Here is a 16344-nt window from a genome sequence, read left to right as displayed (position 1 = left end):
CAGGGTAGGTGGATTGGCCATGCTAAATTGCTTCTTAGTACGGCAGCATGGCTGCACAGTGGTTAGAACTGCTGTTTCAGGGCACCGAGGTCCTAGGTTTGATCCCGGCCCTGGGTCACTGTCCGTGTGGAGTTTGCACATTTTCCCCATGTTTGCGTGGGTTTCACCCCCACAACCCAAAAGATATGCAGGGTAGGTAGATTGGCCACGCTAAATTGCCCCTCAATTGGAATAAATGAATTGGGTAATTGATGTGACCATCAATTCACACGACACGTAGTTGGAAGTGAACAGTGGTTTTAATGATCTTACAACGGAGCCTGCCTGTGCCGAGATGAACTGGCAGGCAGGCTCAGACTGCCAGGCTTTATACTTCCGGTTAGTGGGAGGAGCCAAGGGTGGAGCCCAGTACAAACTCCTCATCTCCCCCTAGGGGCAGAGCCATGCAATTGCTCGTATACCGAGCTTACACAGACACAGTACATCATATATAATAACAGTGTGAAGTACACGGACTGTGATTCACCACAGTACTCTAAATTATTATTTTTTAATTGCTTCTTATTGGTCCAGGGATGTGCAAGTTAGGTTATGGGGATTGAGCAGGCGAGTGGACCCGACTAGAATGTTATTTTGGAGGGTTAGTGCAAACTTGATGGGCCAAATGGCCTCCTTTTGCACTGTAGGGATTCCATGATTCTATTCTATGATGCTACCATCAAAATAGTTAACTGGTCATTTATCTCATTGTTGTCAGTCATGTATTGCTATGCATAAAATTACTACCACATTTTGCCTCATAATAGCAATCACTGCAATTCAAAGTAATTAATGTTACATTCAGTATTTTGAAAGATTTCTGGGGGTGTGATGAGTTACCGTACAAATGCAAATCTCTTAAGTATTCGGAAACATTTCTATTTGTCAAGTACTTTGATACAAAATATATTTCATTTTGTGTTCCAAAGATATTACATGGATTGTCAGTGCGGTTGACAAAAATTCTGGTTATTCAGCATTATTCCACCCCCACCCACCCCTTCCCACACACTCACAAACCCAGCCCTTTTTTTTCAACAGCATAAAAACTTCCAAAGAAGTCATGTTGGATTTGAAACATTGCTATTCCACTCTGTGTCCGATTACTTACCTCAATTTTTCTTCAATCCCACTTCACCCGAAAATCCAGGTGAGATCCAGGCAATGTAGTGCATCCCTGGTGTGCAGCGTGAAGTCCAGGAGATTCAAAATAAAAGGAGGCCACAGCCCCATTTTATCTGGCTGCCATAAACCAGATAAATTTAAAGGTAATTGAGAGACCAGGGAAAGGTTTGTGTCCTAGGTAAATGGATAGGTTTTTGGGGGTGGAGTGAATTTGTTGGGGGGGGGGGGGGGGGGGTCGGCGATTGGAGGTCATGGGGCGGAAGGTTGGGGATCAGGCCACACTCGGGTCAGAGGTCGAGTTGGAGGCTGAGAGAATTAGGCCTCGGCTGGAGAATTAGGCCTCAGCAGGGGAGAGGGTTGGGCTTGTTGGAAGGTTGTCTTGGGGCCCCCCGTGGCATTGGGTCAGGCCTATTGAGTGTGGAGGGTATCAGGCTTTGGGGTGGGGTGGGAGGGTGGCATGGGGGGGTGGGTTGGGAGGGTGGGATTGGGAGGGGTGGGGTGGGAGGGGGAGGGGAGATGGAAGGGGCAGGATCGGTCCTCAGAGGGTGGGGGGAGCCCCGGGTTGGGTCCGGTCGGGCCTGGGGGTATGGGGTGAGCGCCAGGGCCACCTGAGGTGTGGAGGGGGAAGGGTCCCATGTAGCTGGCAGTATCCTGTGGCGAGGATTGGGGAAGACCCATTGGTGAATTAATCTGGGCAGAGGGAGACTGCTGGTGGGTTGAGGTTGTCGGGGAGTCAGGTGGGGGCCGTAGTTGCTGTGTGCATAGAGACCACCAAAAGGAGTGGGGGCAGTCCGTGGGCGGTCTTTACAATAGTTTTCCAGAAGTAGTTTTAATCCTTAGTTTTTTCTGGGTAATTACTGGTGGAAGCCAACTGGAACTATGTGAAGTTTGTGATTTAAACCACATTTTCGAATGGTAGCAGGTGCAAGGCAATTGCCCAGAGGAGGTTTGCACTTCTGGGCCAATAGTGTGCAGCAGGGTAGCATGGTGGTTAGCATAAATGCTTCACAGCTCCAGGGTCCCAGGTTCGATTCCCGGCTGGGTCACTGTCTGTGTGGAGTCTGCACGTCCTCCCCCTGTGTGCGTGGGTTTCCTCCGGGTGCTCCGGTTTCCTCCCACAGTCCAAAGATGTGCGGGTTAGGTGGATTGGCCATGCTAAATTGCCCGTAGTGTCCTAATAAAAGTAAGGTTAAGGGGGGGTTGTTGGGTTACGGGTATAGGGTGGATACGTGGGTTTGAGTAGGGTGATCATGGCTCGGCGCAACATTGAGGGCCGAAGGGCCTGTTCTGTGCTGTACTGTTCTATGTTCTATGTTCTATGTTCTAACCTCCAACCTGTGCATCCAATGAGGATTCTCCAGCACATCTTTGGGTAATACCCATGCTCCACAGCTGGGGACCTCAAAGTTAAGGCACACTAACTTTGTTTCCCTCTCTGCAGATGCTGCCTTACGGTCGAGTTCCCCAGTGTCATATTGGTTGGAATGGGGTGCCCAAAGATTTCAGGTATCTGCAGTATTTGATTTTATTTTGCTGTTTATTCAGGTTCTGTTTACAATTGGAAGTTTTATGTGGAAGCAGGGAAGAATATGTTGGAGTTTTGCTCTTCACAATCTCCATGAGTTTGAGAACAGGACTTTAGTCTGTGTAATATTACCATCATGGCCCTTGCTACCAGCTATACAGTGAGCTGCTCATGATCATGAGGAGGAAGAAGAGAAGGAGAGAGAGAGGGGATAAGGAAGAGAAGAGGTAATCCGATTCTGGACAGCCGCCCATTGACAATCTCATCTGAATTTAGTACCGATAACCACAAACCCAATTCTCCCTTGCATACAGACCCACACCTTGCCTTCCCCCTGTCACTGACCATCACGGCATCTAGTCGGTCACAATGCAAAAATAAAAGCCACCACAAAAAGAACATTTGAAACCAAATTTATCAATGAAATTATTCCAAAATTGCATAAAAAGGTCAACCACTCACCCTTGTGCATTCCTTTGCTCGTTCTCGGTGTGCCTCTGCCTGTTCTACTGCTCCACAGTGCTACTCCAAAGGCAGCCACATGACCAGAAAAAGGCTATGGACTTTCAGTAGGGGAAACTGCAGATGGATAACCTCACCCAGCTCTAGCCCTAGAGGAAGCCCAGCTTTAGACTGCACCACCTAGGCATGTGCAGCAATAGTCCGACTGGCTATCTAACAGGTACAGGCTGAGTGGCAATGATGGGAGGATAACAGTTATCTTTCTGAAAAAGTTAAAGATCCATGGAGTCACTGCCATCACCCAGGGAAGTTCCACTGGCAATCCAAGTAATCTGTTGGAGGATGGACTGCTGTGACACATTGCAAGTCCCTTTGCACACTGTAATCCACAGCCATAATCAAAGCAGTCTGAGCTTCCATGGCAGCACCCAGATGTATGCGATATTCTGCTTGTGCAATGGAAGCGGAGACATCAACCATCAGACACTTTATCAAGCTTGTGTCCAAAAACTTGCTGATGAAACTTGCAAGCTGGAACACCTATACTGCAATCTCTGTGTAAAGCGCTGCAACTTGATGATAAAAGCAAATCACTGCGGATGCTGGAATCTGTAACAAAAACAGAAAAAACTGGACAATCTCAGCATGTCTGACAGCATCTGTGGAGAGAGAAGGGAGCTAACGCTTCGAGTCAGCTTTGACAAAGTCATCCACACTTGAAACGTCAGCCCACTTCTCCCTCCACATATGCTGTGAGACCTGCTGAGATTGTCCAGTATTTTTCTGTTCCTGTCAACTTGATGCTGGACTGCCACCATGCTTGTTGACAGTGACTACAGCTTTTCTATCAGGTTTCCCAGTGTACAAATCATTTTTTTATCCTTCTGTACACTACCTCATCAAAGGACTTGCATGAACCCTCTGCAGCAAAAGCCTTGGGCGCAATTCTCCGACCCCCACGCCGGGTGGGAGAATCGCGGGAGTGCCGGGCGATTCCCGCCACGCCGCCCTGGAACTCGCACGCGACTCTCCCACCCCCCAAAACGGCGTGCCACGTTTCACGACAGGCTAATCGGAAAATCGCCGCTCGCCGTTTGTAGCAGGCGAGCGGCGATTCTCCAGCTCGGATGGGCCGAGCGGCCTGCCCAATCCGAGGGGTTCACGCCGGCGCCAACCACACCTGGTCGCTGCCGGCGTGAACAGTGCACGAACGCTGCGCGTGCGGCCTGTGGGGGGGCCGAGGGAGGATCGAGCACCAGGGGGGCGCACAGTAGGGATCTGGCCCGCGATCGGTGCCCACCGTTCGGCGTGCCGGCGTCTCTAAAGGACACACTCTTTTCCTCCACTGCCCACAAGATCAATCCTCCATGTCTTGCAGGGCGCCCGCGGGGAGAATGGCAACCGCACATATGCGGGATGGCGCGGCGCCGCTTTCACGCGGCGCCAAGGCCCGGCGCGTGTAATTGACGCGGAGCCGCTCCTAGCCCGCTGGGGGTGGGAGAATAGAGGGCGAGGAGCGGCCTCCGACGCCGGAGTGAAACACTCGGGTTTTCACTCCGGCGTCGGCACTTAGTCTCCCAATGGGAGAATTTTGCCCCTTGTGTAACCTTGCCTTCCATCAAAATGTCCTATCTCTAGGCTATCTTCTAAATTATTTAGTGTCACCAGTTGCACCAGTAACTATAAGTGTGAAATAATCCAATGGTGCTGTCTCTTGTGATCCTCCACTGCCTGGCCCACTGGTTTCTGAAATGAGAAGGGCAGAAGAGTAAGTATTTGCTGTGGAGAGAGAGGGAAGTAAGAGGTGCTTTCGTATACTATCTGCAGCTTGCAAATCTGTAGAGAATTTGGAATGAGGAAGAGCTGGGATGCGAGAAGGATGATTAGATATGAGAATGTAAATTGAATGACTGTTGACATATTGGAATGATAGGAAGCTAGGAAAAGGTTGCAGGATAGCTATGTTGATTTATGGATGGAATTAGTTCAGTACTGCAAGGTAATCTTAGCTTGAAGGAGTAAAATGTAGAATCAGTTTGGGTAGAAATAAGAAATAGCAGAGGTAAGAGGTCACTTTTGGGAGTGGGTTATAGGGCCCAGCAGTAGTTATATGGTTGGATAGAGACACAGAATGGGTGCGTAAGAATGTTTCCACAATAATCATGGGTGACTTTAATCTACATGTAGTATAGAAATCAGATGGGTAGACTATAAAATGCGTTCATAGAGTAGCAGTACGTTCCAGATTAAATCAAGGCACAGGCTATCCTGGACCACGTAATGTCCAATAAGACAGATTTAATCAGACAGCCTGAGTGGTTCTATACAATTTCCAGCCTCTCACTGCACTGTGGCTGAAAAGCCTCAAACAGCGACCTTTCCCCACTGTGCCTCTGAGACAGCTGCCCCAAGATTTACTGCATCCCTCAGTACATAGTCCTGAACTTGGATTGTGCCAGTCTGCAACGCTCAGTCATTGATAACTTATTGCACTGGAAGACAACAAGTTTCAGGTGGATCAAAGGTCTTTCACCAAGTTGATGATCCTCCAGCAGCAGCTGATGTTTGTCTAGATGTATCTCTGGGGACAGCCCGTAGATCACTTAGAGTCCTGCATCATGGGGCTGCTCAATGTTACATACCCAGCTGGTGTTAACTACTGGACGAGGAGGCACAGAATGGAACCCTGTTTCAACAGACCATAACTTATACTTTTTCATTTTTAGAAACATAGGGGAATCGAGTCACCAGGCTGCCAATTCATGTTTTGTTTTACAAATCATTTATTAAACATGAAAAGATTGACTATAACACAATACTCCTTCATCTCACCTATATATTCACAGATTTTAAAGGATAACAAGTTATAGAATATACTTTGTACTATAATGTTCTCAGCAAGTACACAATCCCCGTCAACCAACAGGCCAACTGTGGTCTGACACACAAAACTCTGAAACCAAGTGACAGACGCCATCCGATACAGCTGTGAATTTCTCATCAAATCCCCAGATACTTATCAAACAGTGAACAAACTGTTCTCACTGGATCTCCAATTCCCACACGTGTCCCCAGACTCCGCTCTCGAATAGAGACACCTTGGAAACTTCTCCCCAAACAAAGTTTTATTTCAGGTGCCTTTGCCACGGATCCACTTCCAGGATTTCAATCTCCCCTCTCAATATCCTCCACCATGAATAGCCATGTACATTCAAGCTTCCACACCAGGCCAACAGAACACCACTGCTTCATTACTGAGGTCACCAACGTTTAAGATGTCTGGCTTCTCACTTGCCAACTTCACCATATTTGCACCTTTCAGCTCTGTCATTAACTGGAAGCTCTCTCGGCCCCCTTCTTTAACTTCAGTGACACTACCTTGTTCAATTTCCATTTCCTTTTTTCCTTTGAATTCAGTTTTCCTGGGACTTCACTTTCATTCCTTAGAACTATCTGTTCTTTAGCAGTATTGTCGAGGAGAATACTGAGAAACAGGCTACTAGACTAGAAAGGCTTGAGGTTCATAAGGAGGAGGTGTTAGCGATTCTGGAAAGTGTGAAAATAGATAAGTCCCCTGGGCCGGATGGGATTTATCCTAGGATTCTCTGGGAAGCTAGGGAGGAGATTGCTGAGCCTTTGGCTTTGATCTTTACGTCATCTTTGTCTACAGGAATAGTGCCAGAGGACTGGAGGATAGCAATTGTTGTCCCCTTGTACAAGAAGGGGAGTAGAGATAACCCCAGTAACTATAGGCCAGTGAGCCTTACTTCTGTTGTGGGAAAAGTCTTGGAAAGGTTTATAAGAGATAGGATGTATAATCATCGGCAAAGGAATAATTTGATTAGAGATAGTCAACATGGTTTTGTGAAGGGTAGGTCGTGCCTCACAAACCTCATTGAGTTCTTCGAGAAGGTGACCAAACAGGTGGATGAGGGTAAAGCAGTTGATGTGGTGTATATGGATTTCAGTAAAGCGTTTGATAAGGTTCCCCACGGTAGGCTATTGCAGAAAATACAGAGGCATGGGATTTAGGGTGATTTAGCAGTTTGGATCAGAAATTGGCTAGCTGATAGAAGACAAAGAGTGGTGGTTGATGGGAAATGCTCTGACTGGTGTCCAGTTACTAGTGGTGTGCCACAAGGATCTGTTTTGGGGCCGTTGCTGTTTGTCATTTTTATAAATGACCTGGAGGAGGGCGTAGAAGGATGGGTGAGTAAATTTGCAGATGACACTAAAGTTGGTGGAGTTGTGGACAGTGCAGAAGGATGTTACAAGTTACAGAGGGACATAGATAAGCTGCAGAGCTGGGCTGACAGGTGGCAAATGGAGTTTAATGCAGAAAAGTGTGAGGTGATTCATTTTGGAAGGAATAACAGAAAGGCAGAGTACTGGGCTAATGGTAAGATTCTTGGTAGTGTGGATGAGCAGAGAGATCTCGGTGTCCATGTCCATAGATCCCTGAAAGTTGCCACCTAGGTTGAGAGGGTTGTTAAGAAGGCGTACGGTGTGTTAGCTTTTATTGGTAGAGGAATTGAGTTTCGGAGCTATGAGGTCATGTTGCAGTTGTACAAAACTCTGGTGCGGCCGCATTTGGAGTATTGTGTGCAGTTCTGGTCGCCACATTATAGGAAGGATGTGGAATCATTGGAAAGGGTACAGAGGAGATTTACAAGAACGTTGCCTGGTATGGAGGGAAGATCATATGAGGAAAGGCTGAAGGACTTGAGGCTGTTTTCGTTAGAGAGAAGAAGGTTAAGAGGTGACTTAATTGAGGCATACAAGATGATCAAAGGATTAGATAGGGTGGACAGTGAGAGCCTTTTTCCTCGGATGGTAATGTCCAGCACGAGGGGACATAGCTTTAAATTGAGGGGAGATAGATATAGGACAGATGTCAGAGGTAGGTTCTTTACTCAGAGAGTAGTAAGGGCATGGAATGCCCTGCCTGCAACAGTAGTGGACTCGCCAACACTAAACGCATTCAAATGGTCATTGGATAGGCATATGGATGATAAGGGAATAGTGTAGAGTGACTTTAGAGGGGTTTCACAGGACGGCGCAACATCGTGGGCTGAAGGGCCTGTACTGCGCTGTAATGTTCTATGTTCTGGGACTTGCTTTCTTGCCCTTAATCCATTGTCCTATCTTTATGCTTCTAATAATAGTAATACTAATCGCTTCTTGTCACAAGTAGACTTCAATGAAGTTACTGTGAAAAGCCCCTAGTCGCCACATTCCGGTGCCTGTTCGGGGAGGCCGGTACGGGAATTGAACCTGTGCTGCTGGCATTTTTCTGCATTGCAAGCCAGCTATTTAGCCCACTGTGCTAAACCAGCCCCTCTGGCAATTTCTGTAAAAACTGTTTCCTCTTTTGCTACCTAGTTCCAACTGCTACTGGATCCAGCTTAAAGCTACACTCAAAAATTCTTTCTGAGCCAAAGTGGCCCTAGTTGCTAAGCAAGAGCCTAATCTTTCTTTAAAACATGCTTGTTTTCATGTTGAAAGCCCTCTAATCACAATGCAGGCACAATTTAAAATGAAACCAAAGCTCCCATATGTGCAAGTATCTTTGTTTTACATTAATCTAACTAAAGTTGTAACCTTTACTTACACAGAAACACACAATTAAACTCTCCTAAATCCTTTTTTCCAATATCCAAAAATGCAAACATAGATTTCTTAAAATTACCTCTTATTTCCTAACATGTGGGATTAATCTCGACAAAAAACGCTTCATCTCTCTCCAGACTTCTTTGCAAAGGAACTTTCCAAAACGAGTTGGACAAACCTAAATATAGGTAACTGAGAGTACAATAGAACATAGAACATTACAGCGCAGTACAGGCCCTTCGGCCCTCGGTGTTGCACCGACCTGTGAAAACAATCTAAAGCCCATCTACACTATTCCCTTATCGTCCATATGTCTATCCAATGACCATTTGAATGCGTTTAGTGTTGGCGAGTCCACTACTGTTGCAGGCAGGGCATTCCACGCCCTTACTCGGCAGCACGGTAGCATTGTGGATAGCACAAATGCTCCGACCACGCTCCGCATTGGATAGAGTTGGAGATGGGGGAGGTCCGGGACCTGAGCCCGTTGTGGCGGTTGGATGTGGGGTTGTTGGCGGAGGAGGAGGTGTGTAGGAGGGTCCGGGCAAGTATCGAGGGGTACCTCGAGGTGAATGATACGGGGGAGGTCCAGGTGGGGATGGTCTGGGAAGCGCTGAAGGCAGTGATTCGTGGGGAGCTGATATCCATCCGGGCACACAGGGAGAGGAGCGAGAGGAGTGAGAGGGATAGACTGGTGGGAAAGATGCTGGAGGTAGACAGGAGGTATGCAGAGGCACCAGGGGAGGGACGGTTGGGGGAGAGGCGCAGCCTACAGGCTAAATTTGATTTGCTGACCACTAGAAAGGCGGAGGCACAGTGGAGGAAGGCACAAGGGGCAGTGTATGAACATGGTGAAAAGGCGAGTAGGATGCTGGCTCATCAGCTCCGTAAGCGGGATGCGGCTAAGGAAATTGCTGGAGTGAGAGACAAAAGTGGGAATGTGGTGCGGAAGGGGGTAGAGGTGAATGAGGTCTTCAAGGACTTTTACGAGGAACTGTACCGGTCGGAGACAATGGTGGAGAGGAGGGGAATGGAGAGGTTTCCCGACGGGCTTTCTTTCCCGAAGATGCAGGAGGAGCAAGTGGAGGGGTTGGGGGTGCCGATTGAGCTGGAGGAGCTAGTTAAGGGGATCAGGCAGATGCAGTCAGGGAAGGCACCGGGGCCGGATGGGTTCCCGGTGGAATTTTATAAAAAGATTGTGGACCTAGTGGACCCCTTGCTGGTGCGGACACTTAATGAAGCATGGGAAGGGGGGACTTTGCCCCCGACGATGTCGCGGGCGCTGATTTCGTTAATCTTAAAGAGGGACAAGGACCCCCAGCAGTGTGGTTCATACAGGCCCATATCTCTCCTCAATGTGGATGCCAAGGTGCTGGCAAAGATCCTGGCCACCAGGATAGAGGACTGTGTGCCAAGGGTTGTACACAAGGACCAGACAGGGTTTGTGAAGGGAAGGCAGCTGAACACGAATGTGCGGAAATTGTTGAATGTCATCATGATGCCGGCGATTGAGGGGGAGGCAGAGATAGTGGTGGCGCTGGATGCGGAGAAGGCCTTCGATAGAGTGGAGTGGGGGTACTTATGGGAGGTGTTGGGGAGGTTTGGATTTGGTGAAGGGTTTATTAGATGGGTGAGGCTGCTATATGAGGCCCCGATGGCGTGTGTGGCACGAATGGGAGGAGGTCGGAGTACTTCCGGCTTTACCGAGGGACCAGGCAGGGTTGCCCCCTGTCCCCCTTGTTGTTTGCATTGGCAATCGAGCTGTTGGCGATGGCGTTGAGGGATTCAGGGAGGTGGAGAGGTTTGGTGCGAGGTGGGGAGGAACATAGGGTGTCATTGTATGCCGATGACCTGTTACTGTATGTGGCGGACCCGGTGGGAGGGATGCCGGGGGTGATGGAGCTGCGAGCTGAGTTTGGGACCTTTTCAGGCTATAAACTAAATTTAGGCAAGAGTGAGGTGTTTGTGGTGCACCCTGGAGACCAGGAGGAAGGAATTGGTAGGCTCCCGCTTAGGAGGGCAGGGGAGAGTTTTAGGTACCTGGGGGTGCAGGTGGCCAGGGACTGGGGGACTCTTCACAAGCATAATTTCACCAGGCTTGTGGATCAGATGGAGGAGGAGTTCAAGAGGTGGGACATGCCATTGTCGTTGGCGGGGAGGGTGCAGTCCATCAAAATGACGGTGCTTCCGAGGTTCTTGTTCCTCTTTCAGTGCCTGCCCATCTTCATCCCCAGGGCCTTCTTTAGGAGTGTGACTAGCAGTATCTTGAGCTTTGTCTGGGCACATGGGACTCCGAGAGTGAAGAGGGTGTTCCTGGAGCGAGGGAGGGATAGAGGCGGGCTGGCGCTGCCCAACCTTTTGGGGTACTATTGGGCGGCCAATGTGTCAATGGTGCGTAAATGGGTGATGGAGGGGGGAGGGGCGGCATGGAAAAGAATGGTGATGGCGTCATGTAGAGGTACGAGCCTGGATGCCTTGGCAACGGCGCCGTTGCCGCTCTCTCCTAAGAGGTTTACCACGAGCCCGGTGGTGGCGGCGACCCTAAGAATCTGGGGACAGTGGAGACGGCATAGGGGGGAAACAGGGGGCTCGATGGAAGCTCCATTAGGTGGAAACCGTCGGTTCATCCCGGGGAACACTGATGGGGGATTTAGGGGGTGGCAAAGGGTGGGCATCAGTAAATTGAGGGACCTGTTTATTGGCGGGAGGTTTGCGGGCCTGGGGGAACTGGAAGATAAATTTGGGCTTCCCCAAGGGAACATGTTCAGATACTTGCAGGTAAAGGCGTTTGCTAGGCGACAGGTAGAGGGATTCCCTTTGCTGCCCTCGTGGGGGACGATGGTCAGAGTGCTTTCGGGGGTGTGGGTTGGAGAGGGGAACGTGTCTGACATTTATAAGGTAATGCAGGAGGTGGAGGAGTCGTCAGTGGAGGAGCTGAAGGCTAAATGGGAGGGGGAACTTGGGGAGCAGATAGAGGACGGGACTTGGGCGGATGCCTTGGAGAGAGTCAACTCTTCCTCCTCATGTGTGAGGCTTAGTCTCATCCAATTCAAGGTGCTGCACCGGGCCCACATGTCCGGGACTAGGATGAGTAGGTTCCTTGGGGGTGAGGACAGGTGCACCAGGCTTTTGGGGAGTCCAGCGAACCACGCCCATATGTTCTGGGCATGCCCGGCACTGGAAGAATTCTGGAAGGGGGTGGCGGGGACGGTGTCGAGGGTGGTTGGATCCAGGGTCAAACCAGGGTGGGGACTTGAGATTTTTGGAGTTGCGGTGGAGCCGGCAGTGCAGGAGGCGCAAGAGGCCGGTGTCCTGGCCTTTGCGTCCCTAGTAGACCGGCGGAGGATCTTGCTGCAGTGGAAGGATGCAAGGCCCCCAATTGTGGAGACCTGGATCAGTGACATGGCGGGATTTATAAAATTGGAGAGGGTCAAATTTGCCCTGAGAGGATCAATACAAGGGTGGCAGCCTTTTCTGGACTTCCTGGCTCAAAGATAGGTAGCTTGGTCAATAGCAGCAGCAACCTGGGGAGAGGGGGTGGGGGATGGGGGGGGGAGGGGGTGTTCCTTATTATAGTTTCTATTTTTTTTCTTTACGGTTATGTAACTTAACATTGTGTTAATTTAAGTTGTTGTTAATATGTTGTGTTGTTCATTGAGGAGGGGCGAATGTTTTTGATTGCTGTCATTATTGTTATTGTTGGTATTTTATTATGGTTCGATGTTGTATAAATTCAAAATTTTTCAATAAAAATTATTTTAAAAAAGGTAAACGCAGTCTCCACAGATCCAGAGTACCCAACACATCAATCACCTCTCATTCTTCTAAATTCCAATGAGTAGAGTGCCAACTTGTTCAACATTTGCTCATAAGACAATCTCCCATACTGGGGATCATCCTTTTGAACCTTCTCTGAATCGTCTCCAACAAAATCATATTTTTCCTCAAATAAGGAGACTAAACTGCTCTCAGTACGCCAGATGTGGTCTTATCAGTACCTTATACAGTAGCAGCAAGACTTCCCTGCCCTTATACTCCAACCCCTTGAAATAAGGGCCAACTTTCCATTAGCCTTCCTGATTACCGGCTGCACCTGTGGCTAGCTATCTGTGTTCCATGCGCAAGTACCCGAAGTCCCTTTGTGTTGCAGCTTTCTGCAGTTTTTCTCCAGCCGACGATTTGTTACTATACATTACAGACCCACCCTTCAATATGGGGGAAATAATGGAGCTGCTCAGGAGATTTGGCTCCTTTTCGGAGTACAAGTTAAATCTAGGCAAGAGTGAATATTTTCCGCTCAATCCCCAGGGAGGGAAACTGATCTGGAGAGGCTGCCGTTCCATCCGCTCAGGACTAGTTTTTGATATCTGGGCATCCGGGTGGCCCATCAAAAATACCAGGAAGGTGGCAGCCTTTCATCTCCCTTTTCAAGGAGCTGGTTCTCATCAGTTGTTAGGGAGAGGGGGGGTGCAGGGGGGAGGGGGAGGGGGTGGAGTTGCTCTCTGTATTTTGATGAAGGTTTTGGGGAGGGGTTTGGTGGGTGTGGTATTGTCTTTTTTTTTATTTGTTGTTTATGTTATAATGAAAATATTGTTTGAAGAAAAAAATGTATTTCGTAACTACTAATTCCCTCGAGACATCTAGAGATGGGCAAATGATGCCTTGGCAGTGTCACATACAATTCAAACGCACATTGTTTTTAAAGTATCGGACTAGTGATAGTCTTCGGTAATGCTGTGTTGAAGCTTCGGGATGCCTGGCAATGCTTCATTAAAGCATATGGAGTTAACTCATTTTCAACTTCCCAGAGTCATAAGACAGTTTAGAAGATAATAACAGCTGATTTGAATGTATTACAGAATATGTTTACAGGCACACCTCAGATAACATGACACATCAGCCTTGGACTTTGTTCAAATATCTCTTGTCGATATTTGCGAAAATCAAAATGGCAGATAATACAGTTCTTAAGAAGTGCCATGAAAAGTCCAATTACATTCCTGAAATGTTTTGATATAACTTCTTCAAAAAGCTCTCGTATGAAAATTAAAAGGATTTTAATGAAGGACCTGGAATCTGTTCTTGAACATTAGAGAGACCAGATAATCTAATATGATTTGACACAACCCAAAGCTGAATAAAGAAGGCAGTACATGGGTGGAAAGGGGTATTGATCAATATGGGCTGGCTTGTTTGTTGTTGAAAGGCAAATGCAATGCATGCTTTTATTTTTTAAATAGATAAGTTAAATTATTTTCTAGCATTAGTGGCCCATATTGTCTGCATTGCAGCTTCCGCCTACAGTATGGTTGATCAGGAATGGCATTTTTGGGGAATTTGTGTCCTGACATCCCAAGGATTAGAGGGTCAACTATGTACAGACAAGTCAGAAGCAAAATTCCTGTGCAACACAAAAATAAATGATTCGGGTGGGTTGGAAAAATCATTTTTATTTGGCAAAGCCTGAAAATATATGCAAGTTTACGGAGATGCAATTGGTTAACCAACTTTGTCAGAATGTTTAATTGCAGTGTTAGCTGCCCAAAAAAAAGGAACTTAAAAAAAATTAAGGTGGTTCTTCAAAGTCCTGGCTCACAAAGAAGGCATCAGGAAAGTGATGGCAGGAGGCAAGCCTGGAATTTCTCATGCAGACCTTCTTCAATCTGACCAGATTACATGGAGGAGACCTTGTGTTGAGATTGCAGTGCAGAAAGGCATCCAAAGTTGTTAGCAGAAATCATATAGAGAGAGGCTGTACTGTTCCTGAGTGCTACTTCTCTCCGCTACACCCCCACCCCATTCCAGGATTAGGACTGCAAGAGGGTTTTTGATTAATGTGCCCGTGGCCTTTCCACTTTTGCACTATCACTCACTTCTAAATGAAATGATAAGTCTTCATTTACTTCATGTGCTTCAGCAGATAACTGAACTGCTCCTCCAGGATCTCTCACAAGCCTTACATTAAATCTCTCACATCCTTCTGCTGCCTACTCCCACCTGACAGATTGCCTTTAGATGCCCACTCCTTTTAATATTGTTCCAAGAGGAACTGGCAGTCAGGACCATAAAGGAAAAACTGAAGACTCCTAAACACTGACAGTTCTGGGCCCCAATGAAAGAAATCAAGTCAACATAGATGGCAGCCCACAAAGTCTTAACTTCAACAACAAGAAGTAAAAGAACATACACCACAACACGTTTTGAAATTAGCAGCAATGAATGAGGGAAATTCAGGGAAGTGGTACCAGAGAGATGAGAAAGGTAATAATGGGAGAAGGTGAGAAGGGGATTTTCTATCATACGGTGAGTTTTTTCTTTATCATGTCAGCAAGCGTGACAGAAGTACTAAAATAGTTTCTCCATTTCTGGGTAATAAGTTGGTGTCTGCTTTTTGCAAATTGATGAACTTGAAAAAGTCTTGGATAAGAAGAAGGAATGGGAATAGTCATTCCCATCAATAAGACCTGGAGTTCTATAGATATCAAAACATCAATAAAACACACATAAATGTACAGGCATGACATAAACTCACTAGATCAAGCAAAGGAAAATGGAATACATGAACAGTAAGTGTAGCAGATCCAGCCCACATGGAGTTAAATTAACCAGGAGGCACATTACACATTGACACAAAACGTTTTTAACTTATGATACCAGAATACAAAGGTTAGTTCAGGACAGTCATTACAATCTCACTAAAATTGCCTGCCACAGCTAAATATTCAACCATTGTAAAAGCATTAAAATACCAAACTAATTGATGGTAATGACCTATTATCTTGCTAAAGCTCCCAAAGAAATCACACAGACGTATTGCTGTTCTACACTGTAAATCTTGTCAGGGAGCCAGGTATTCCATGTGATAATTATCATTATAGGGGAAAGAAGCAAGAGCAATACTTTGATGCAGTGATAGAGCAGAAAAGGTTTATCAAGGTAAGGAACTTGGCACAAAGTAAAGTGAATTTTGTTTTGGGTGCTAATGCAAAAGGGGGCAATGTCTAATTACCAGCCCAGTTTATACCCTGCCCAATTTTATTCCCATTAACACACAAAGCAGTCAAGGTTTGAAAGATAAAACCACAAATTGCTTCATAATATAAGGATGTTATGCGGAATTACCATTACACTGAGCACACCTGCATGACACTGCAGGTAACATGGTTCAGGTACACGTCTACAATTAATCACATAAAAAGTTTCTGATCTCTGTAAGAATGTCGACTGGACAGCAAGAGAGAGGTTGAGAAGCAGTCCCATGGGGTAGAAGGAACTGAATCATAACAATGGGCCCTTGACACATTGGCTTTTCCTGCCATGGGAGGTTTGGCTGCCCAGTAAAGTCCATTGATTTTCAGCGAGATCGAACAATCCCAACAGCAGACAGGGCCAGAAGGACCCATATACTTTCCAGTGATTGGTTACAGAAAAAAAATCAATATTAATCTAGCACCGATCCCAATCCCAGGATGTGTCAAATTAGTTTACAGCTAATTAAGTATTTTGTAAAATACCAAAGTAATCAACCGTCCTCAAGGATGCCATTCCAAGTGGGGGGAGCTAATAGGAATGTGGTATTCACC

General features: G+C 47.1%; 1 protein-coding gene across 2 annotated transcripts in view; it reads left to right on the top strand.

Annotated features, from left to right (window-relative positions):
- pnpla3 (patatin-like phospholipase domain containing 3) overlaps window positions 1-16344 on the top strand; it is a 68847-nt gene that overhangs the window by 10475 nt on the left and 42028 nt on the right. The window contains exons 2-3 of one of the 2 annotated variants that reach the window (XM_038781082.1): window positions 1190-1307; window positions 2606-2670. The exons of the other annotated variant lie outside the window; for it this stretch is intronic. Of the exons in view, the coding sequence (XP_038637010.1) occupies window positions 2649-2670 (22 nt within the window). The 5' untranslated portion in view covers window positions 1190-1307; window positions 2606-2648. The remainder of the gene's footprint in view (window positions 1-1189; window positions 1308-2605; window positions 2671-16344) is intronic. 2 annotated transcript variants of the gene reach the window in all.

This window comes from Scyliorhinus canicula, chromosome 20, assembly GCF_902713615.1.
Source record: "Scyliorhinus canicula chromosome 20, sScyCan1.1, whole genome shotgun sequence".
Lineage (NCBI taxonomy): Eukaryota > Metazoa > Chordata > Chondrichthyes > Carcharhiniformes > Scyliorhinidae > Scyliorhinus > Scyliorhinus canicula.
The sequence above is the reverse complement of the archived record's forward strand: the minus strand, read 5'-3'. Positions and strand labels throughout refer to the sequence as shown.